This window comes from Diabrotica virgifera, chromosome 5 (assembly GCF_917563875.1).
Source record: "Diabrotica virgifera virgifera chromosome 5, PGI_DIABVI_V3a".
NCBI lineage: Eukaryota > Metazoa > Arthropoda > Insecta > Coleoptera > Chrysomelidae > Diabrotica > Diabrotica virgifera.
In genome coordinates, this window is record NC_065447.1 from 232,497,708 (window position 1) to 232,517,946 (window position 20,239).

The following is a 20,239-nucleotide window of genomic DNA, read 5'->3' on the forward strand; positions in this document are numbered from 1 at the left end:
ACCCGATCAGTCTTCAGAATCGTGAAAATGAATATTTATAGTAGGATTTAAGTACTTGGCAACCTCAAAAATACTAATTTAAATATGAGTTTTTAAGCCTTGAAAATTCGTGTTTTCGCATTTTCCAGATTTTAAATCGCATATAACCCGAAAACTATCAATTTTTTAGAAAAATCACAAGATGCCTTTCTTATTTATAATTACCTAAAACTAAAAAGACCGAAAAAACCTAAAAAATTATTTTTCGGGTCAAAAATTTGATCTTTTGTATTTGTTTAAAAAAATTGTTTAAAAAAATTCTGCCCAAATATTTAGGACGGCACCCTTCATACATATTTGTTTAAAGGGAACATTTTTGAATAGGAATCCACAAAGAAACCGAATCAGAAATTTGTTCAGACGGGAGGGGTCTCACCACATGGACTGTATCTTTACTGAAAACTATCGTTATGTATGGATATACCTACCCCAATATATAAATATTTTTCTTTTTCTCCTGGTGCTACAACTCTCTGTGATTTTTTGGCCTGCTAAATAATGTTCTTCCATTCTGTTTTGTCGGTTGCTTTCCTTCTCCACTACTGCCTGATCTTCATATCGATACATATACACCAAAGAATAAAAAACGTATATTTTTTCTTACAATTTAAAAAGTTTTTATTCGTGATTTAAATAATTTTTTATAACAAAATATAGATAAACGACAAATGAGTGAGAGCTAGGTAAAATTTTGATCCAAATAGATATATTTACAAATTTAACAATAAAAGTGATTTAGAATTCCTTGAACATTATTTTAAGACAATAAAATATGTGTAAATTAAGATAAGCTCAAAAATTAAGAAAATCATTTTTAAGTAACTCTTGCTAAGTCAATATATTTTATAAATACAGGAGATTTTCAAATTTTTCACAGCAACATAAGTCCTAAACTCACCCATTTTAACAATTTTTTATTTTATTTCTACACTAATAGACTCAGAACCAATCAGACGCTTTTCTACATTTTCATGTTCACATTTTAATGAATACATCAAAGAATACAGGGTGTCCCCGAAAATAGTGCGTTCCTTAAAGGTATAGGTAGAAGGTACCATGTAGAGCAAAAAAGTCTTATAACATTTTTTTCTAAATGCAACCGTTTGGCTAAAAAACCAAAATACATTTTGGTATGCAAATTGAAATCTGACAACTATGTATACAAAAATCTAAACATAGACAATCCCAATTCAAAAATAGTTGCAGCACTTTAACGATTTTAGCCATAAGTATTTACATTAAAGCCTGTCTTCATCCTAAACAAACAAACAAATTCTTGTTTTGTTGGATTTTCAAACATGGGGTGGTACAATTATTTTGCAGGTGTACCTGTCTGACCTACAATTTGTGGTGTCAATAAACTAAATCACAAACAGTTCTTGTACAGTGATGCCAAATTAGTTAATTTTATGAAAATAAAAGTTCGCTTATATGGCGAACAATGTAATTTTTTTTTTTGGAAACGGTAAACTAGAAAAAAATGTTATAGGAATTTTTTGTTCTACATTGTGTATTATATCCATACCTTAAAGTAACGCACTATTTTCGGGGACACCCTGTATAATGGTATATTCCATATTAATTATTCCAAATCTAATATCGGTCTTTTTCTTTTAGAAACTGGCTGGATCTAAGACTATAAAAGAGAAATTAATTAACTTCTACCACCAAATCTTCTTCCTGTTCTAGAAGGTGTAGCTGCTGGTGCTGGAGATTCCTCTGCTGCTGGTTCTGGGCTTTTTTCTTTAGCATTGAATCTATTCCTCCTACCAGATGATGTGCTGCTCTTCTTGGAAGTTTCTTTCTCAGCGGCGGCTGCTGGGGGGGCACTTTGTACTTCTGAATTCGATTGAACTGGGTTTGTGATCTTATCTAAAAGTTAAAATCATTTTTTTTTATTGACATCTATTAAAAATTATAAAATTAATAAAATTTTTGTTCATAAAGTAGGAACTTGAATTTTTTGTTATTATTATTATTCTTTACGTGCCTTGTCCGTTCCGAATGTTGGCAATTAACATGGCTATTGTGACTTTGTTTACGACAGATCTGAATAGTTCGACAAATGACAATCCGAACCATTGTCACAAATTTTGCAACCACGCGTGTCTCTTCCTCCCTAGACCCCTTTTGCTATCTATTTTCCCTTTAAAATTATCTGGAGTACTATACAGGGTGTTTCATTGGGAAAGTAACATACGTTAACTGTAGAAACAGGACACTTAGGCGGTTTCAAAAATACCATACTTAATGGGTCTTACTTCATTAATAACAAAGATACTGGGTGTTTTATCTATTTTGCCATTTTTTATTTGGTTCATAACTTTTTAAGCACACTGTATATTTATGTGTACAATAAATTAATTTATGTAAAATTGTAAAACATCCAGCTCCGGACTAAAAAATATTGGAAAAATATTCCGAGCCAAAAACAACACCCTGTAATTAAATTTTTTTTAAAATAGATTTTGCATTTGAAAAGAGAATGAAAAACTAAATTTAGTGGTATACTTTGAATTTTCGGCAAAATGATTTTTCTGGTCAAATTTTGAATTTGAATTCTGAAATTATGTGAACTGCGAAAGCTCGAATTGGAAAATAAATTGTAATACGACTTACAACTTGTTAAAAGCACTGTATACTTATTTTATATTTAATACCGAATATTATTTAAGGTGCCCAATCAATTAATTTATTTACAATTATAAAAAATCCAGGGCCGGATTAAAAAATATTGGAAAAATTTTCCGACCCCAAAACAACACCCTGTACATTAATTTTTTTTAAAATAATTTTGCATTTAAAAAGAGGATGAAAAACAAATTTAGTGGTATACTTTTAATTTTTGGCAAAATGACTTTTCTGGTAAAATTTTTAATTTGAATTCTGAAATTATGTGAATGGCGAGAGTTTGGAAGTAAAAAATTTTAAATGTGACTTAACTTTACTTAATACCATTATTTAATCTAAATTGATAAAATGTTAACATTTCAGTGTTTTTTTATTATGGCGACAAATATTTCATAACAAATAGTCACCTTTCATTAATGAATAAATAATAAAGAGTCCACAAAAAATACATAACTTTAATCAACGAACTATCTAATTAAAAAAAAACAAAAATTTTTTTCCAAAAAATAACTTATTAAAACTATAGTAATTGTTTAAAATGGCCTCCACCTTGTGAAATACAAAGTCTTACCCTTTTTGTCATTTGTCTGACTGACTTCCTAATTTCGTCAGGGTTATTCTTCATTTCTTGGAAGGAGTCTCGAATCCGATCAAGAAGTTCATCCCTACTATTTATTTCATCGTTATAAACTTTGGATTTTAGATATCCAAACGTTATTAAAGTTATGTATTTTTTGTGGACTTTTTATTATTTATTCATTAATTAAAGGTGAATATTTGTTATGAATTATTTGTCGCCATAATAAAAAAACACTGAAATGTTAACATTTTACGAATTTAGATTAAATAATGGTATTAATTAAAATTAGGTCACATTTTAATTTTTTTACTTCGAGCTCTCCCAATTCACATAATTTCAGAATTCAAATTCAAAATTTTAACCGAAGAATCATTTTGTTGAAAATTCAAAGTACACCACTAAATTTAGTTTTTCATCTCCTATTCAAATGCAAAATCTATTTTAAAAAAATTTAATGCACAGGGTGTTTTTTTGGGTTGGAACATTTTTCCAATATTATTTAATCCGGCCCTGGATTTTTTATAATTGTAAAAAAATTTAATGTTTGGATGTCTTAAAAAATATCCGGTGTTAAATATAAAATAAATATACAGTGTGGTTAACAAGTTCTAAGTCGTATTTCGATTTTTTTTCTACTTCGAGCTTTCGCAATTTGCATAATTTCAGAATTCAAATTCAAAATTTGACCATAAAAATCATTTTGCCGAAAATTCAAAGTATACCACTTTTAGTTTTTCATCGTATCTTCCATAAACCTTTTTAGTCTAAATCTTCTGAATGAGATAGCTTGTAGTCCGACAATTGGAGAAATGCTTATACCAATCGGTATATACTGACTGTTTTTGGTATAGGACTATACTATATAATGTACTATGTACTTTGGTACATCAATATACTTGAAAAATAGATTTCTCCGTTAGATCCTCCTTTACAAACTCTGCTCTGAAAGGTGGAAGTTTAGGATCATGGATTAATGTGAGGTCACTCATTTAAGCCATTTCTTCTTCTGCGTCTCCATTTGCATCCGGATGTGCGTAGACTCAACGTAAATTCTGACTGTTACACAGTCTCCCAGTATTAGCTGATTGAATTGTGACTCAGATTTAATCTCATATATAGGATAGGTGAGGTTTAATCTCATATAAAATAAATTTTAACTTGAAGACACCACAAAAAAGTTTCAGAACCTTTTTACTATATAATTAATATAAAACTTACTATGGACTACTTGCTCCCTTCTCTTTTTTAAAGCTGCCAGAAGTTCGTCATTGCTTCTAAATGGCCTAACTACTCCAGTTTTAAGAAAATTTTTCTTAGGGGCTTCCGTCGTCGAACTTGGTTCTTGTTCTGGCGGTAACTCCTCATCATATTCTTCTTCCACAGCTTCTTCTTCTTCCTGTCAGAAAAAAACATATTTTAAAATTTTTTAAAAACCTGTTTTGGAAAAGGTGATTAATATCATATTTCAGCTAGTGTCATTTTAATATCTCTTTTTTTTAACAAATACCTCAAAGTTGATTTTAGATATCACTAACATAAAAAAGAGAAAAAGGCTAAGAAGAAAGTTATAGTTAACGCTATAATCTTTTCTTTAGAACTCTCTTCTTCTTTAGCCCATCTCTATCCAACTTTGGCCATAGACCTTCCCCAAATCTTTCCATATGTGTCTGTCTTTGGCTGCGCTTTTCCAGTGAGTTCCTGCAGATTTTACAATATCATCCTTCCATCGCATGTGAGATCTTCCTCTTCCTTTTCCTTCTGTTCACGGTCTCCAGTTTTGTATTTCAGCATTTCATCTCTTATCTTCCTGTCTCGCATTGTGGTCCGCAAATCTCCACTTTAACTCTGTTATATGTTCAGTTATATTTTTTACTTTTGTTTTCTCTCTTATCCATTTGTGTGATTTTCTGTCTTGCAGTTTTATTCCCAACATGGATCTTTCCACTTTTCTCTGAGTTATTTCTATTTTGTTTATGCTGGCCTTTGTTAATGTCCATATTTCAGAGCCATACGTCAGAACAGGAAGGAAGCATTGATCAAATACACGGGTTTTTAGGTACTGTTGTATCTTTGTACTTTTTCGTATCCATCTTAACTTTCCAAACGCTGCCCAATCCAATTTGATTCTTCTTTGTATTTCAATGGTTTGGTTCTCTTTATTAGTTAATTAATTGACCCAGGTATATATATATCTACCTATTCGTCAACAATCTGAATATTTACGTTATTTATATTTATTTTGTCATTTGTATTTGTCATGATTTTTTTATTCATGTTCATTTTTAATCCTATCTTCTCTGATGCTTGTGCTAGTTGAGTCAGCATAGTGGCTAGTTCTGCTTGGTTGATTGTAATAAGAACAACATCATCGCAATATCTGAGTTGATTAAGTTTCTTTCCGTTTATGTTGATACCCATGTCTTCCAATTCCAGTTCTTTAAAGACGTCTTCCAGAGCTAAGATGACGAGTTTTCTGGATATTACATCTCCTTGTCTTACGCCTCTAGGGATTGCTATGGGATTAGTTTTGTTTGTTTTATTTTCCCATTCGACTGTCATAGTTGCTGTTTTATATATGTTATGTAAAAGTTGCCTGTACCTGGAGTCTATTCTGCTCTTATTTAGAGCTTTTTCTATCGCCCATATCTCGACACTATCGAACGCTTTTTCATAGTTTAGAACTCTTAGAGGAAAATAATCCAGGTGTATCTCTATTGATTCCGTTTTATCATAAATCAAATAAGTAATGCATTATTTAACTCCCTATTTGTTAACAGCATTGTTAAGCAAAATGCTTTCTTGAATAATCCTTTCACTGCGTGTGGCTGTATTTACATGTTGTTTAATGTCGGTTTGATTAACATCAAGAAAGAGTTTTTGCATATACATCTTTAACTACATTGTAAACTATTTCTTTCGATTCTGATGTCACTTTAATCGTGTAACTTATAAATCAAAAAGTCATTAAATAATTATGTCGATCTAGTAAGAATTACTAGGTGCATGACTGACACTTTTCCACTTTTTTCTTTGAAGTTGTTTTCTTGTCGCATTATCGTATCTAATCAATAGATACATGCTGTTTAATGTAGACAGCAGATTAAGTTTATCTTAGAAAATAATCGGATTTAAAATCTAAAAATGTGTACTTGTTAAAACTGTATGTGATGTACAAATCTGAAGTATTGACACTCATTTGAAAATTGAACTCAAATTGAACTTATTTTCGTCAATATTTCCTGAGTTCTAAATTTTTCATTTTCCATCTCTTCGAAATGAACTTTGAAAATGCATGTTCTTATGCATAAAATTTTTTGCCGGAGATCAATTTAGTTCACAAAATTGCCTGACACTCTCTCGAATCGAATGCAAAAAGTTGCATGAGGATTCATCTTACTGCTTAGGTTTGCATGCCTAGGTTTAATGCTTCGTTACCTCACCTAATACAGTGATAAGCACGCTAATAACCAGCAAAATAACGCAAAAGATGCAAAACATAATACATTGTTAAATAAAAAGAGATGAAATTAGTAGAGGCGGAAATTATCGATATACCTAAACGTAGAAATTAACATTATATTACATGGTTTCCCATCTTTAGACGTCTGTGATAGGACTATTTTATAAAATTCTCCTGTCACAGTGACAGTTTTCATACTCCTCCGATACGTCTAAAGGTGGACAACTATGTAATGGAATGTTAATTTTATACGTTTATATCGATGATTTCCACCTCTACTAGTTTCATACCTTTTTACTTCACAATGTATTATGTTTTCCAGCTTTTGCGTTATTTTGCCGGTTAGTAGACGCGCTCACCACTGTATAATCATTTGATTAAACAATTTAAATAAATAGTAAAATAACTACTGTTATTCTACAAAAATAGAGGAAAAACTTACCACTGGTGCTTGCGTAGTTGTAGTGGTGCTACTTGCCGCTTTTCCATTAGTTCTACCGCTTAGTGGATTCCTTCTGCTGGTTAATGGCCTCGCTGGTTTTTTTGGTGGAGGTGCTGGTTCTTCATCGTAGTCAGCATCGTTCTCAGCTGGTCGAGCTGAACAGAGGGCGGCAAACGTGACTAGACCAATGAATAATCTACAAAATAATAATTCGATTTAGTATAAGTGTTTTTATTACCTACTAATACACAAAATCCCATCATAAATTTGAACCCCCTAAAACTCGGCAAAATAAATGTTTTGGCAAAAATCTAGAAACAGGTCGATTTTTATATCGAAGGAAATTTTAATGCTAAAAAAATCTTGCATCTTTAATTTTTTACTGAAAGTTTCAATTGCCCACATTTTTTTAATAGGACGAGGGATCCGATGACTTTTTTAGTTTTTAATTTTTTCAAAATCGAACAAATAATTATTAATAAATGACCAAAAAGGTTTAAACTAACGAATATATTCATCGAAATGATTCCCACTAACTTCCATGCAATAATAACATTTTCAAACGCAGACCATACATATCTTAATATAGTTATTTTCCTAACAAGTGCAGACTTTTCCGCACGCGACTGCAGTTTGCCGAACGACGCGAAGCGGGAGTTCAGCAAGCAGTCGAGTGTGGAAAAGAGACTTTCTGCAAGCGTTAGGAACAAAATTTTTTCTAAGTGTCTTTAAAAAATGACCAAATCTTAATCAATTAATTTAATTAATATGATTATTTCATTCATAGGAGATTCTGACCAATAGAAAGCTACAGAAATCTGAATTAAATCGATAATTTTTGATAATCTCCCGTCGTTAAGTATATTACGTCAGATGCCCTTCGTTGCTACGAAAAAATACATTCAGTGACATTAATGACAATTAATGTTTTAAAAATTATAAAAGTGATGACTTTAAATCGTCAAATATTTATAAAAACTGTGTGTTTAAGGCTATGGGTACATAATTCGCAAATATTTTACGTGTATCCCTACTTTTTCTGTCTTTACACGGCAAATTACGTGTAGTAAAATTCACACTGGTGTGGATATGTAAACATTACTAGAATGTCATTCTACTTGAAAATGTCATAATTAATTTAAAGAGATGGCTTTTGAATGTTCTTGGATAACTGTTATTTTTATAATTGCAAATTATTAATTCAGTTAATAAATGTGATAATTTTTTCACTAACTATGTTTTCAGTGATTTTAATAATTTATTTGTACAACAAAAACTAATAATCAATCGAGAAAAGAGGAAAAGTGTTAAAGTGATTTTTTAATAATATGTTGTTATTTTGGAACGCTTACAATTTTGAACATCTCTAACAACAAAATACTTGGATCACAGGATATATCTGATGTATTCTCTGCTTGGATCTTCCACAAATAATACACAATAAATAACTTTTTATTAAGTTCACGTCTTAAATCAATTATTTATCAAATACACTATATATCAATAATATTTAATCAATTTCTCAAAATATTCCCGATTCAAATATTTAAAATTGTCACTGATTGTCAGTGTCTGACTGACAATATATGCTGACAATATTATATTCGGTTGAGTGCGTTGTAAGACAAAGACAGATTTGGAAAATATTACCACGGCATTGTGTTCATTTTTTTCAAATACTGAAAAAACCAATAAATATTTTTGAAAAATTTAAACGCAGAATGAAAGACTAAATTATTACCGAGGGCCGAAAGTCCCTTAGAATAAATAAAAAGTTTATTTTGAATGAGATATTTGAAATTAAAAATCACACTAAATTTTCTCTTAGTTTTTTCACCCCTGTAACTTATTAAAATAAACATTATAGAAGTTCTCAGGGACTTTCGGCCCTCGCTAATAACGTAATCTTTCATTCTGCGTTTAAATTTTTCAAAAATACTTATTAGTTTTCTCAGGATTCGAAAAAAATGAATCCCCATTTGAATAGCATTGCAGCCGAAAATACGTACCGATCCTCTTAATGGTACTTACATAAATAAATTACAATAAAATTTTGGTTTTGAACAGTTTTATTCATGAAATAATCGCAACAAATTGCACTCGACCTCTGAAATTAATATAGAATTTTAGCTCTCGTGACACTTTGACATAATTTAACTCGCCTTCGGCTCGTGAAATTAAAACTGTCAAAGTGTCACTCGGGAAAAATTCAATAATTTCAGAGCTCTTGTGCAATTACTACTGAAAATACATACAGTTGAGTCCGCGAGTCTTTACCCGTGCGTCATTAATACCTGGCGAGATAAAACACAAACTTTTTATCTAGCATCATTGTTTATCTACACAATGGTCTAGTTATACAATGCTAGCATCATTCTCTTCCACGCATGAAACTCATGACAAACCAGCTGCCGTTTGTTATTAAGTAAAAACATATGTTATTTTTATGAACCATCTAGACTCAGTGCATTGAAAAGAGATAGGTACAAAAAAAGACGATTCGGTATGTTTTCATATTTTAAGCACAATTTGTTTGACGTTTCTGCTTTGTTTATTTTTGTGGCTGTCAGTCAGTTGAATTGTTTGCGGTTTTTGTCTAATTTTTGCGTTTTGAAGTTTCTTTATATTACACAAACAGTTGTTTTCACAACTAATTTTATATTGGGCTCTGAAATTTTAAGGTAAATAATTATATTTTCTTCTTCTTCTTCTTCCTTTATTGGGTTATATCCCTCGGGATAATTATAATTATATTTTGGCAATTAATATTTAAAACATACAAAGCTAACGTCATTCACACAGTAAAGAAATGATTGTGTTTAGATTTCCGTCAAAGTGAATAAAATAACAAAAATAAAATATGTTATTGAATTTTTTTATAAATTGTATATTTATTTATTAATCAATAATAATAAAAGAATTTATTAAGCTACTTCAAATGTAGCTGTAATTCTGCACAAAAATTTGGAAGCAAAACTTACATTTGACATTCTATATATTTGATAACGTCAAATTTTAAAATAAAACCCGTAATCGGAACAGTAGCCCATTTCTGTCAGTTGTTGTTACGTGAAATAGATTTCCAACTTATTTCGTATGCTTTAAATGATGACGCACGGGTAAAGACTCGAGGACTCAACTGTACACAAATTAATTCTTTGACAAGGTTGTCAAAACCAAACTTTCAGCATAATTAGTAAGCATAACGACGATCTTGGTTTCCATGACGACGATTCAAAACCACTGTTATTTTCTACTGATTTGACTTTCGAATATTGTGTCAAAATTATTTTATTTCATCGAATTCCCGCGTTAATTTCATTAAAACATGAACACAATAAGATATATTTGAAATAAATTAGTAAATAATATCTAAATATTAGTATATTGCATGTATTATAATTACTTTAAGGCCATATTAACATATCTAAATTAACACGCGTGCGGAAAAGTAAAACGCGTGCGAAAAAGTAAAACGCGTGCGAAAAATAAAACGCGTGCGGAAAAGTAACACGCGTGCGGAAAAGAAAAACTTTCTAAACTAAAACGCGTGCGCGAAAATTGAAATTTTTGCACGCTCGTAGAAAAAATATATTTTCAAATTGAATGGCGTAAATGATTGATTTCAAGTGAACCCAGAAGAAAAATATAAGGGATTAAAATATAAAGATATAGCTGGTTATTCTACTGCACTTCTATGACCAATCAACTGTGCAGGAAACGTTCGTTCTAAAACTCTTGAACCTGAACACCATAATGAGGAAGTGCCATCTTCCTGAAAGGTTATCTAATCCTCTAACAGGTCATCGTTGTTTTCTAAAATTTCTTTGATCCAAGTAAGTTGCCCCAATCAAATTTCCATCCATGAAAAACGATAGCAAAAAAAGTGTTGAATATGAGTTTTCCTAAACCAATTAACCAATGTGTATTGGTATTGCTCCAATTACTACATTTAACAGTGTTTACTTTGACCTCCAACATAAAATGTTCACTGGCTCGAAAAACTGATATTTGTAAATCAAATTTGGTGTGCTCAAAATTGTAAGCGTCGATAAGGACCATATTCGTTTAACAATTAAACGTGTGTCCACTCTAATTAACTCTTATATGTGAAACAGCAGACAAACTTACAAACAAAATAAGAAATGATCACAATTTCGATATGATTGACATAACTTACACGGGTAAATCAATTAATTATGTGTTGATGCACCTCCGTGCCACAACATTAACCAAAAACCTTCTGGAGTATATAATTTTAGGCTCAAATTAAAAATTAACGCCTCCCAAATTTATCCTAAAATTTGGTGAGGGTGCTTCAAATTACCAAACCTCATCGTGTCCCAAATTGAGAATAAATATGTGGATCTAGGAGGCCAAGTAAAACATTGACTCCAGCCTGTTTACAGAAATCCATGGTGACTTCGCAATATGTGGCGCTGCATTATTCTGCTAAAAAAATAGATGTTGGAGCGTTTGTAAGTAGGCTAGATGAAGTTCCAGAATTTCTTCTACGTATCGCTGAGCTGTCATGTTTTCTCTGGCACAAACTAGAGGGGAACCTGAACCATAAGGGTTAGCACATCACAACATAGCCCCCACAGAGCGGTGCTAGTTTTGTTCCACAAAAAACTAAAAATTTCGTCTTCACATCGTCTTCTGACTCTGGCTCAGCCATCCTACATTCCTTTCCTAAAATTAATCGAGATTCATCACTAAAAACAGCGCCATTCCATTCCTTGTCTCGAGCAAATCGTTATCTGCACCCTTCAGAACAATTATGGCGATATATACCGGGTGGTGAATCGTAAAACGGGCCATAGGAAACTCAATGTAAAATTCTAAACTGTTGAATTCCTGCTTCCCTAATTATTTTACATTAAAAGTCATGAGATAATATTTATAAGGATTGAAATCTGTACCTATTAAAATCAAAAATTGTTCTACGATTTAAACGCATTCCAAAATTTTTAAAAATATATAGTGTAGGTAACAGAGATTGAACCTTGCAAAATTGACACGAGTCCGGTTTTACTTTTTTTCTGGTATATCAAGGGGTGCTTATTATGAGACTAACTTTTTCTTAAAAAATTTCGCCCCGACACCCCACTATTCACCTTTTTAAAGGGGGTAATTTGTGGTTTTTGCGAAACGTAGCCGTTCCTGTACCTTTTGCAAAAAATTTCTTTTATAGAAATATGAAGAAGGACTATATTTTCTACGATATATTTCCCAACAGCATATGTCTATCACCCACCGTTTAGTGGGGGTGGGGCCCCAAAGTTGACAAGTTTTAAAAAAAGATGTTTTTAGAAATAAATATTTTTCCCTAACTGTAATGGAAATTAAGAAGAAATCGCCCTTTCTTTAATTACAGGGTGTTACATTTTAAAAAACCCCTTTTTATACCGTCTGAACGTTTATGCTAGAGTAAAATGACTTTCAGCTATTACCCATGTACTGGTGCTATTTAAAAATTTGTTTAATGCACCCCTATGTTTTCCCCTGAACCACCCCAAAAAAGAGAAGAATTAATAAAAAAAGTGATTTTCTTGGAATCCTTCACACACAATGCCCTTTATTAATATACTTTATATATTATTTTGTGCATGTTATTATTAACCATGCATGCAGGCCCACTTTATCTATTAGGCAATATAGGCAGTTGCCTAAGGCGGCACATTAAGAGAGGGCGGCAAAATACTGTAAAAAAATATTTGTATATAAACATTATGGATCTAAGTTCTGTCATTAAAGAGTATGAAGTTCTTTCAAATTACTTTACCGCAAAGAAGCCAAAAAATTGTGCCCAAATAAAACATACAAAGAAATAAGAAAGAGAAATTCAATTTGACGAGGGGACCGATGCGATGATCAACTAAACTTTTCAGCTAGTGATGAGATGAAAATCCACACATTCTATGTTATAATCGACACTCTGATAAGAGACCTGAATAGACGTCTGGAATCTTATCGACTTATTTTTTATCAACGTTTTCGTGTTATTAACAGATTTTCCAAAATTAAGCAATGAAGAAATTATTAAAGAAGCTGAAAATCTGATACAAAATAAAGACGACCAAGATACATCATTCATACATGGATGCATTTACTTAAAGGGTCATTTGGATATCACAATAAAATCACCAATTGACATATCTTAATATTTAAAGAAGAGTTAGTGCAGTCACTGAAGGTGGATATGAGCTATTACCTCCGATTTCGTTGAACCTCCATCGGTTTGCATGAAAATTGGTGAGTGGTTAGAGGATATCTCAAGGAAAAAAGGTGACATGGCGTCAACTTGCGTTTTTACCCTAGGGATGGATGCCACGTCTTCTCGAGGCTGAAAATTATTTTATTAGATATATCCCCAGAATTCGATAGAGGGACAAATTCTAAGCTTAATTTGTTACATAAAGTTATTAAAATCAATTAATACTTTGAGTTAATAAAAATCAAAGATTTTAATTTTTCGCGAGAAAAATGCATGTGTTTTACCGATTTTTCATAAATAACTCAAAAACTATAAGATTATTACCAAAATTAAAGCTAATAGAAAACGAAATAAACTCCTTAGTGGAAAAATCTTTTAATTTTAACTAAAAGTGAGTTATAGGTAACTGAATGTATATTTTTTCGGCGAGTACCCAAATCTAAGTATTCAAGCTTAAATAACGGAAAATGATGCATTTTATAACATAATCTTATTAAACAAATTACATCTTTTTTTCAAAAATATGCATTCTAAACTGGTCAAAATTGTTGAAATCATTACTTATGCTAATATAACGAAATTCTTCTAAGGATTACTATGAATTTTGATTTTTGTGGAAATGGCGTATGTTTTTTTTTTCACTTTTTCCTAAAATGTTCTAAAGGGTTCTCTTATTTTCATCATAACTTGCTTAATTGTGATGCTATTAACTTCTACTGGAGCTCATTTGATAGGTACTCCAAAGTACTTTCACAAGTGCTTAGCAGGTATATTTTATAAAATGGATCGTTTTCCCGTTATTTAAGATACATCGAAAAAATAAAATCTTTGATCTTTAATAACTCAAAAAGTATTGATTTATATTAATAGCTTTATATAACAAATTTTGCTTAGAATTTGTCTCTCTATCGATTTATGGTATTATTTTTTTCACCCCCACGTAAAGTGGTAGTTTTCACCGCCACGGTGAAAGCGCAAGTTGGCATCATGTCACCTTTGTTCCTTGAGGTATTTTCTAACTACTCACCAATTTTCATGAAAATCGATGGAGGTTCAACAAAAACGGAGGTGAAAACCTTCAGTGACTGCACTAAGATTGAAAGATATTTTCCCTAATTTTGACATTACTTTGCACATTTATATGTGCTTCCCAGTTGCCAACGTGTCTACTGAAAGGTCATTTTCAAAAATGTCAAGAATAAAAAATAATTTCCCATCAAGTATGACGCAAGAAAGTGTTAACAATTTGTCGATTTTGTCAAGAACAAAATTTTTTTGAAAAGTCTTTTTTTGAAAAGTCTTCTTTTGAAAAGAAATCTCTGATGTGATCGAACTGGAATGACAATTTTTTCTATTGTAGGTATTTAAACATCGTAGTTTAAATCCATTTTTAGTGTATTCTTATTTAAATAAAAATTTCTGCAAATTTCGCAAAAATGGTACATGTTTGAAGGGCGGCCACTAGAGAATTGCCTAGGGCGTCAATTGACCTAAACGCGGCCCTGCATGCATGGACACCAAAATCGATTTCCTAGTGCAACCCCTGTAGCCAAAAAAAAAAAATAAATATAATGGTGGGTTAAAAAAAAATTTTTTTTGCTTTTTGATCCATATAGGCATATGCTTCATCAATAGTGTTTTGTAAAAATATATATGGTTTTTCCAACATCCCTGCTGAAACCACCCCTATCCTTGAAAATATACTGCAGAAACTACCCCTATCCCTTGGCGAGCAAGTTTTTACGATTTTCTCATTACCTATGCATTATTTTTAAACAAAACTATACAAGGTTAAAGATTTACTCTAAAAATTACTCTAAAAATTAGGTCCTATTCATTTTTTTTGTATAAGCAACCGTTACGACACAGTGGCGTCGTAAACCTCAGATATGCTTTGGCGGGCTCCAGTTTTTGTTTTTTATTTCGTCATCTGTTCGTTTTATTAATAAAGTACTTATGCAAAATAAAACAACACAGTGTAACCTACAAATTATGACCTATGCACATTTTACATTCTTTGCGCCCCAAAGCCACAGTGGTGGCCCAAAACCAATTTTTGCATATTTTTGCCACCTACACGCATTTTATTGCATTAATGCTACCTTAATAGCACAATATTCACCCTTAAGTGGTCGCTAAGCAGTAGCAGATCCAGGGAGGGGTGATGGGGGCAATCACCCCCTCCCAAACCAAGTGATATTATATTTAAAGAATATAAAAATTTTCATTTATTTTTATAGAAATACTTATATTAGGTATATGATTATTTTTATAAGAATGGCGTACTTTTTATGCTTTAGCGACAGTGGCGGATCCAGCATCGTTAAGAGGGGGGCGCCAATTGGCTAAATTTTTATAAAAATAAATGAATATTTTTATAATCTTTACCATAATATCACTTGGTTTGAGAGGGGAGGTGATGGCCCCATCACCCCTCTGTGTAGGTGGCGAAAATATGCAAAAATTGAGCCACCACTGTTGCTTTGGGGCGCAAAGAATGTAAAATCTGCATAGGTCATAATTTGTAGATTACACTGTGTTGTTTTATTTTACATAAGTACTTTATCAATAAAACGAACAGGTGACGAAAAAAAAACAAAAACTGGAGCCCGCCAAAGCATATATGAGGTTTACGGTGCCACTGTGCCGTAACGGTTGCTTATACGAAAAAAATGAATAGGACCTAATTTTTAGAGTAATTAGTGATCTTTAACCTTGTATAAGTTTTGTTTAAAAAGAATGCATAGGTAATGAGAAAGTCGTAAAAACATGCTCGCCAAGGGATAGGGGTAGTTTCTGCAGTATATTTTCAAGGATAGGGGTGGTTTCAGCAGGGATGTTGGAAAAACCATATATATTTTTACAAAACACTATTGATGAAGCATATGCCTATATGAATCAAAAAGCAAACAAAATTTTTTTTTCAACCCACCATTTTATTTATTTTTTTTTTGCTACAGGGGTTGCACTAGGAAATCGCTTTTGTGCGATGGACACCAATCGGTGTCCATGCATGGGTAATAATAAAATGCACAGAGTGATATATGAAGTATATTAATAAAGGGCATTGTGTGTGAAGGATTCCAAGAAAATCACTTTCTTTATTAATTCTTCTTTTTTTGGGGTGGTTCCGAAGAAAAAATGGGGTGCATTATACAAATTTGTAAATAGCATCAGTACATGGAAAATCGCTGAAAGTCTTTTTACTCTATCATAAACGGTTCAGATGTTATAAAAAAGGGTTTTTTAAAATGTAACACCCTGTAATTAAAAAAGGGCAATTACCCTTAAGTGAAACCTATACCAAAAAATCAGTCACTTATTTGTGAATAATTGCCTCAGGATTTCTTCTTAATTTCCGGTACAGTTAGGGAAAAAAAAATTTTTTTAAACATCTTTTTTAAAAACTTGTCAATTTTGAGGCCCCACCCCGACTAAACGGTGGATGATAGACATATGCTGTTGGGAAATGAATCGTAGAAAATATAGTCCTCTTCATATTTCTATAAAAGAAATTTTTTGCAAAAGGTACAGGAAGGGCTACGTTCCGCAAAAACCACAAATTACCAATTTTAAAGGGGTGAAAAGGGGGGTTCCGGGGCGAAATTTTTTAAGAAAATGTTAGTCTCATAATAAGCACCCCTTGATATACCAAAAAAAAATAAAACCCGGACTTGTGTCCATTTTGCAAGGATCAACCTCTGTTTCCTACACTAATAATACATTTGCCAGAGTAGGTATGTGTGTAAAAGTTAGGCCACACGTTACTATTTAACTGACAGTGCTCACACCATTGACTGAATAAAAAATCTTTATTATTAATACTTTCTCCGCAACTGAGGGTATCTTGTCAACTGTATTGTTTTTAAACAGTAAATGATAAAATACAAATATTGACAGTTCAAAAATGTGAAAATAACAACTTCATTGTGACACAGTATTGCACTGTATGTGGCCTAATTTTGGGCTGAAAAACTGAAAAATGTATTACATTTTTACAAAATTTTGGAATATGTTTAATTCGTACAACAATTTTAACAGTTGTTTTCAATACAGATTTCAATCCTCTACAAATAATTTCTAATGTCTTTTGATGTAAAATAATTAGGGAAGCAGAAATTCAACAGTTTAGAATTTTACATTGAGTTTCCTATGGCCCGTTTTCCAATTCACCATCCGGTATTCAATTCAGTATAGCCGAAATGAAAATAGATCAAAACTACAAATTCGTCTATAAATTGTTTGCATCCCAATTGGTCTTCCCATTGGTCTGGAAACCACCGATTTGCAACAGTAGGGCATCAACCTTAAGGGACGATCTTGACGGTTTCTTGCTGTTCAGTTCTACCTTGTACCCATCGATCTTGGTGTTCGGTCTTCTTGACGCCATGCCCGATGACATCTTAATACGGTATCGAAACTTAAAGTAATTTCTAATGAATATTTGAATATTTCTTATTTATATATCCCAAACATTGTTTTATAGCAATAAAATTTTATAATAACCCTATTTTACAGAAATATCATCAACATATTAATAAAAAAAAAAACAAGCGAACGATGCACTTAAATTTAGTCTCTCAATTCCTGTGTCGGCTGTTTATTATGAGATATTTTTTTTATTTTTACGAGAAAATCCCGCAAGATACGTCAATGGTTATAGCACCCAGAGAATGACTCTCCCGCATTGCAAAACAAAAAATTTAAAGCGAAAAACGAAAGACGTCGCGTGCCTAAAGCTCAATGGCGCCAGTAGGCTCCATCATAAGGATTGACTCCACACTAGAAAGTTGAAACATACATACATACCTAAACAACCCACGTAGATGCATATTTTTGATAAATTTTGGGTGCAGGTTCTTGTTAACAAAACACAAAAATTACAATTGTATAATGTACGCTGGAGTTGCGTGGGACAGGGGATTCTCTTCAACCAGGAATGTGATGTTTATATTATCTGCAACAGCCGTTTTTATTAAGACGTTAAATTCTCAACAACAGTTTGGAGTATATACAATTTGTTTCCTCAAAATTATAACATTTGAAAAGCTAAAGAACAGAATAGCTTTAGATAAAAACTGAATGGCAAACGAATTACTGAAATATAGTGGAGCAGCAATGACAGAAAAATTAACAACATCATTAAGCACAGCATAATTAAAGTGTCTTAAATAAAAAAATATAACAAATATTTAAAGTAATTTTAGGCAACAAAATGCAAAAGAGAATAAAAAAATCATTTTACATATCGTTATCAAAGCCCTTATTAAACAATAATTGTAACATCTGCACTATTCTGGCAGCAGCAATAGTTATCTTCCTTGTGGTGCTCTCTATTAATACACTGTACTATCATTCGTATTGGGTCTGGACTATGAAAGTAAATTTAACTAATAAACTCATAACAAATATTATAGAGAGATCTCAAGAAGAGAATAAAATATGCTCAGCTATTTTCCTAGCCATAGCAAAAGCATTGGACGCAAAGGCTTATTACTGAAAGGAATATTTTCGATCCACTATGTCTAGCTAATACAGTCATATTTGGAAGACAAAACTTTTAGAGATAAACAGGAAGGCGAATATTCAGAACTAATACTAATCAAAGCAGGAATTCCGCAGTGCAGTATGCGCCCATACTCTATTTATTATATACCTGTGATATCCCTGCTACAGAAAATATTAAACTGGCCACATTTGCAGACGACACTCCAATATTAACAGTCGGTAAAACAATCGAAGAAACAATTACACATCCCCTAAAATACAGTGAACAAAATCAGCACTTGGAATAATAAATTCATAATACTAAAAATAATACTCATATCTACGAAATCTGATCCGTACAGAAAAAGTTAAAAATTTATGGTAGGGGAGCAAAGTATGCTAAATGTGTAGTCACTCGAGCGCTTTGGGGAACTATTGGGTTGTGAAGAGTAGGTCCTAAAACTAAAAAAGTTAACTAAAGTTTTCCATTTTAGTAGGGACTTGTCCATTTTTAATTTAATTTTCCATTTCCAACAATCGTTTTTTTAGATTATAGCGCCATCTATCCATAATTCGAAAAATGTCTCAAATAAAAGTTACTTAGTTTTACGTAAGAAATCCAAATCTGCAATAAAAAATGGGGGCTCCTATTTAAGATTTTAAAGTAACCCTCCACCCCACCTCCGTGGGGGTCGTGTTTGGTGCGGTTCGATAGATTTTTTAAACATATTGAATAAGTGATAATCAGAAACAAAACTGATGAACTGAAACTGAAATGGAAGAATTTAAATGTATTGATTATTGGGTAGAAGCTCACCACTTAAATCAAAAACAAGGTTTAAGTTTACAAAAAAATGCTCAGACCAGAATCGTCCCATGGTCTACAGATATAGGACTGTTACAGAGTAACTATGCCGGCCTTCAAAGAGTCCAAAACCGAATACCAAGGAACATAACGCTTCGTGGTATAGCCGCAACAAAGATCTACATCGAGAACTCCCTATAGTAACAATGAAAGAAGAAATAAAGGAAAATTTCGCGTCTAGAGTCACGAAAATCGACTCCATAACCATGCAAACGTAAAAGTGTAAGAACTAAGTACTTACTAGATAATCACTACCTAGTCCGCAAGCTCAAATGCACCAAACATTTCGAACTCGTATGATAGTAATACATTTATAAATGTCTAATATACAGAGTGTCTCGAAAAGATTGGTCATAAATTATACCACAGATTCTGAGGTCAAAAATAGGTTGATTAAACCTCACCTATATACAATAGTGCACACAAAAAAGTTACAGCCCTTTGAAGTTACAAAATGAAAATCGATTTTTTTTCATATATCGAAAACTCTTAGAGATTTTTTATTGAAATTAAACATG

General features: G+C 32.0%; 1 protein-coding gene across 1 annotated transcript in view; it reads right to left on the minus strand.

The window, feature by feature from the left end:
* Positions 1 to 632: 632 nt before the first annotated feature.
* LOC126884722 (uncharacterized) overlaps positions 633 to 20,239 on the minus strand; it is a 64,586-nt gene continuing 44,979 nt past the window's right edge. Inside the window, exons 2-4 of the mRNA XM_050650848.1 lie at positions 7,153 to 7,348; positions 4,469 to 4,646; positions 633 to 1,911 (exon numbers count right to left, since the gene is read on the minus strand). Of these exons, the coding sequence (XP_050506805.1) occupies positions 1,694 to 1,911; positions 4,469 to 4,646; positions 7,153 to 7,348 (592 nt within the window). The 3' untranslated portion in view covers positions 633 to 1,693. The remainder of the gene's footprint in view (positions 1,912 to 4,468; positions 4,647 to 7,152; positions 7,349 to 20,239) is intronic.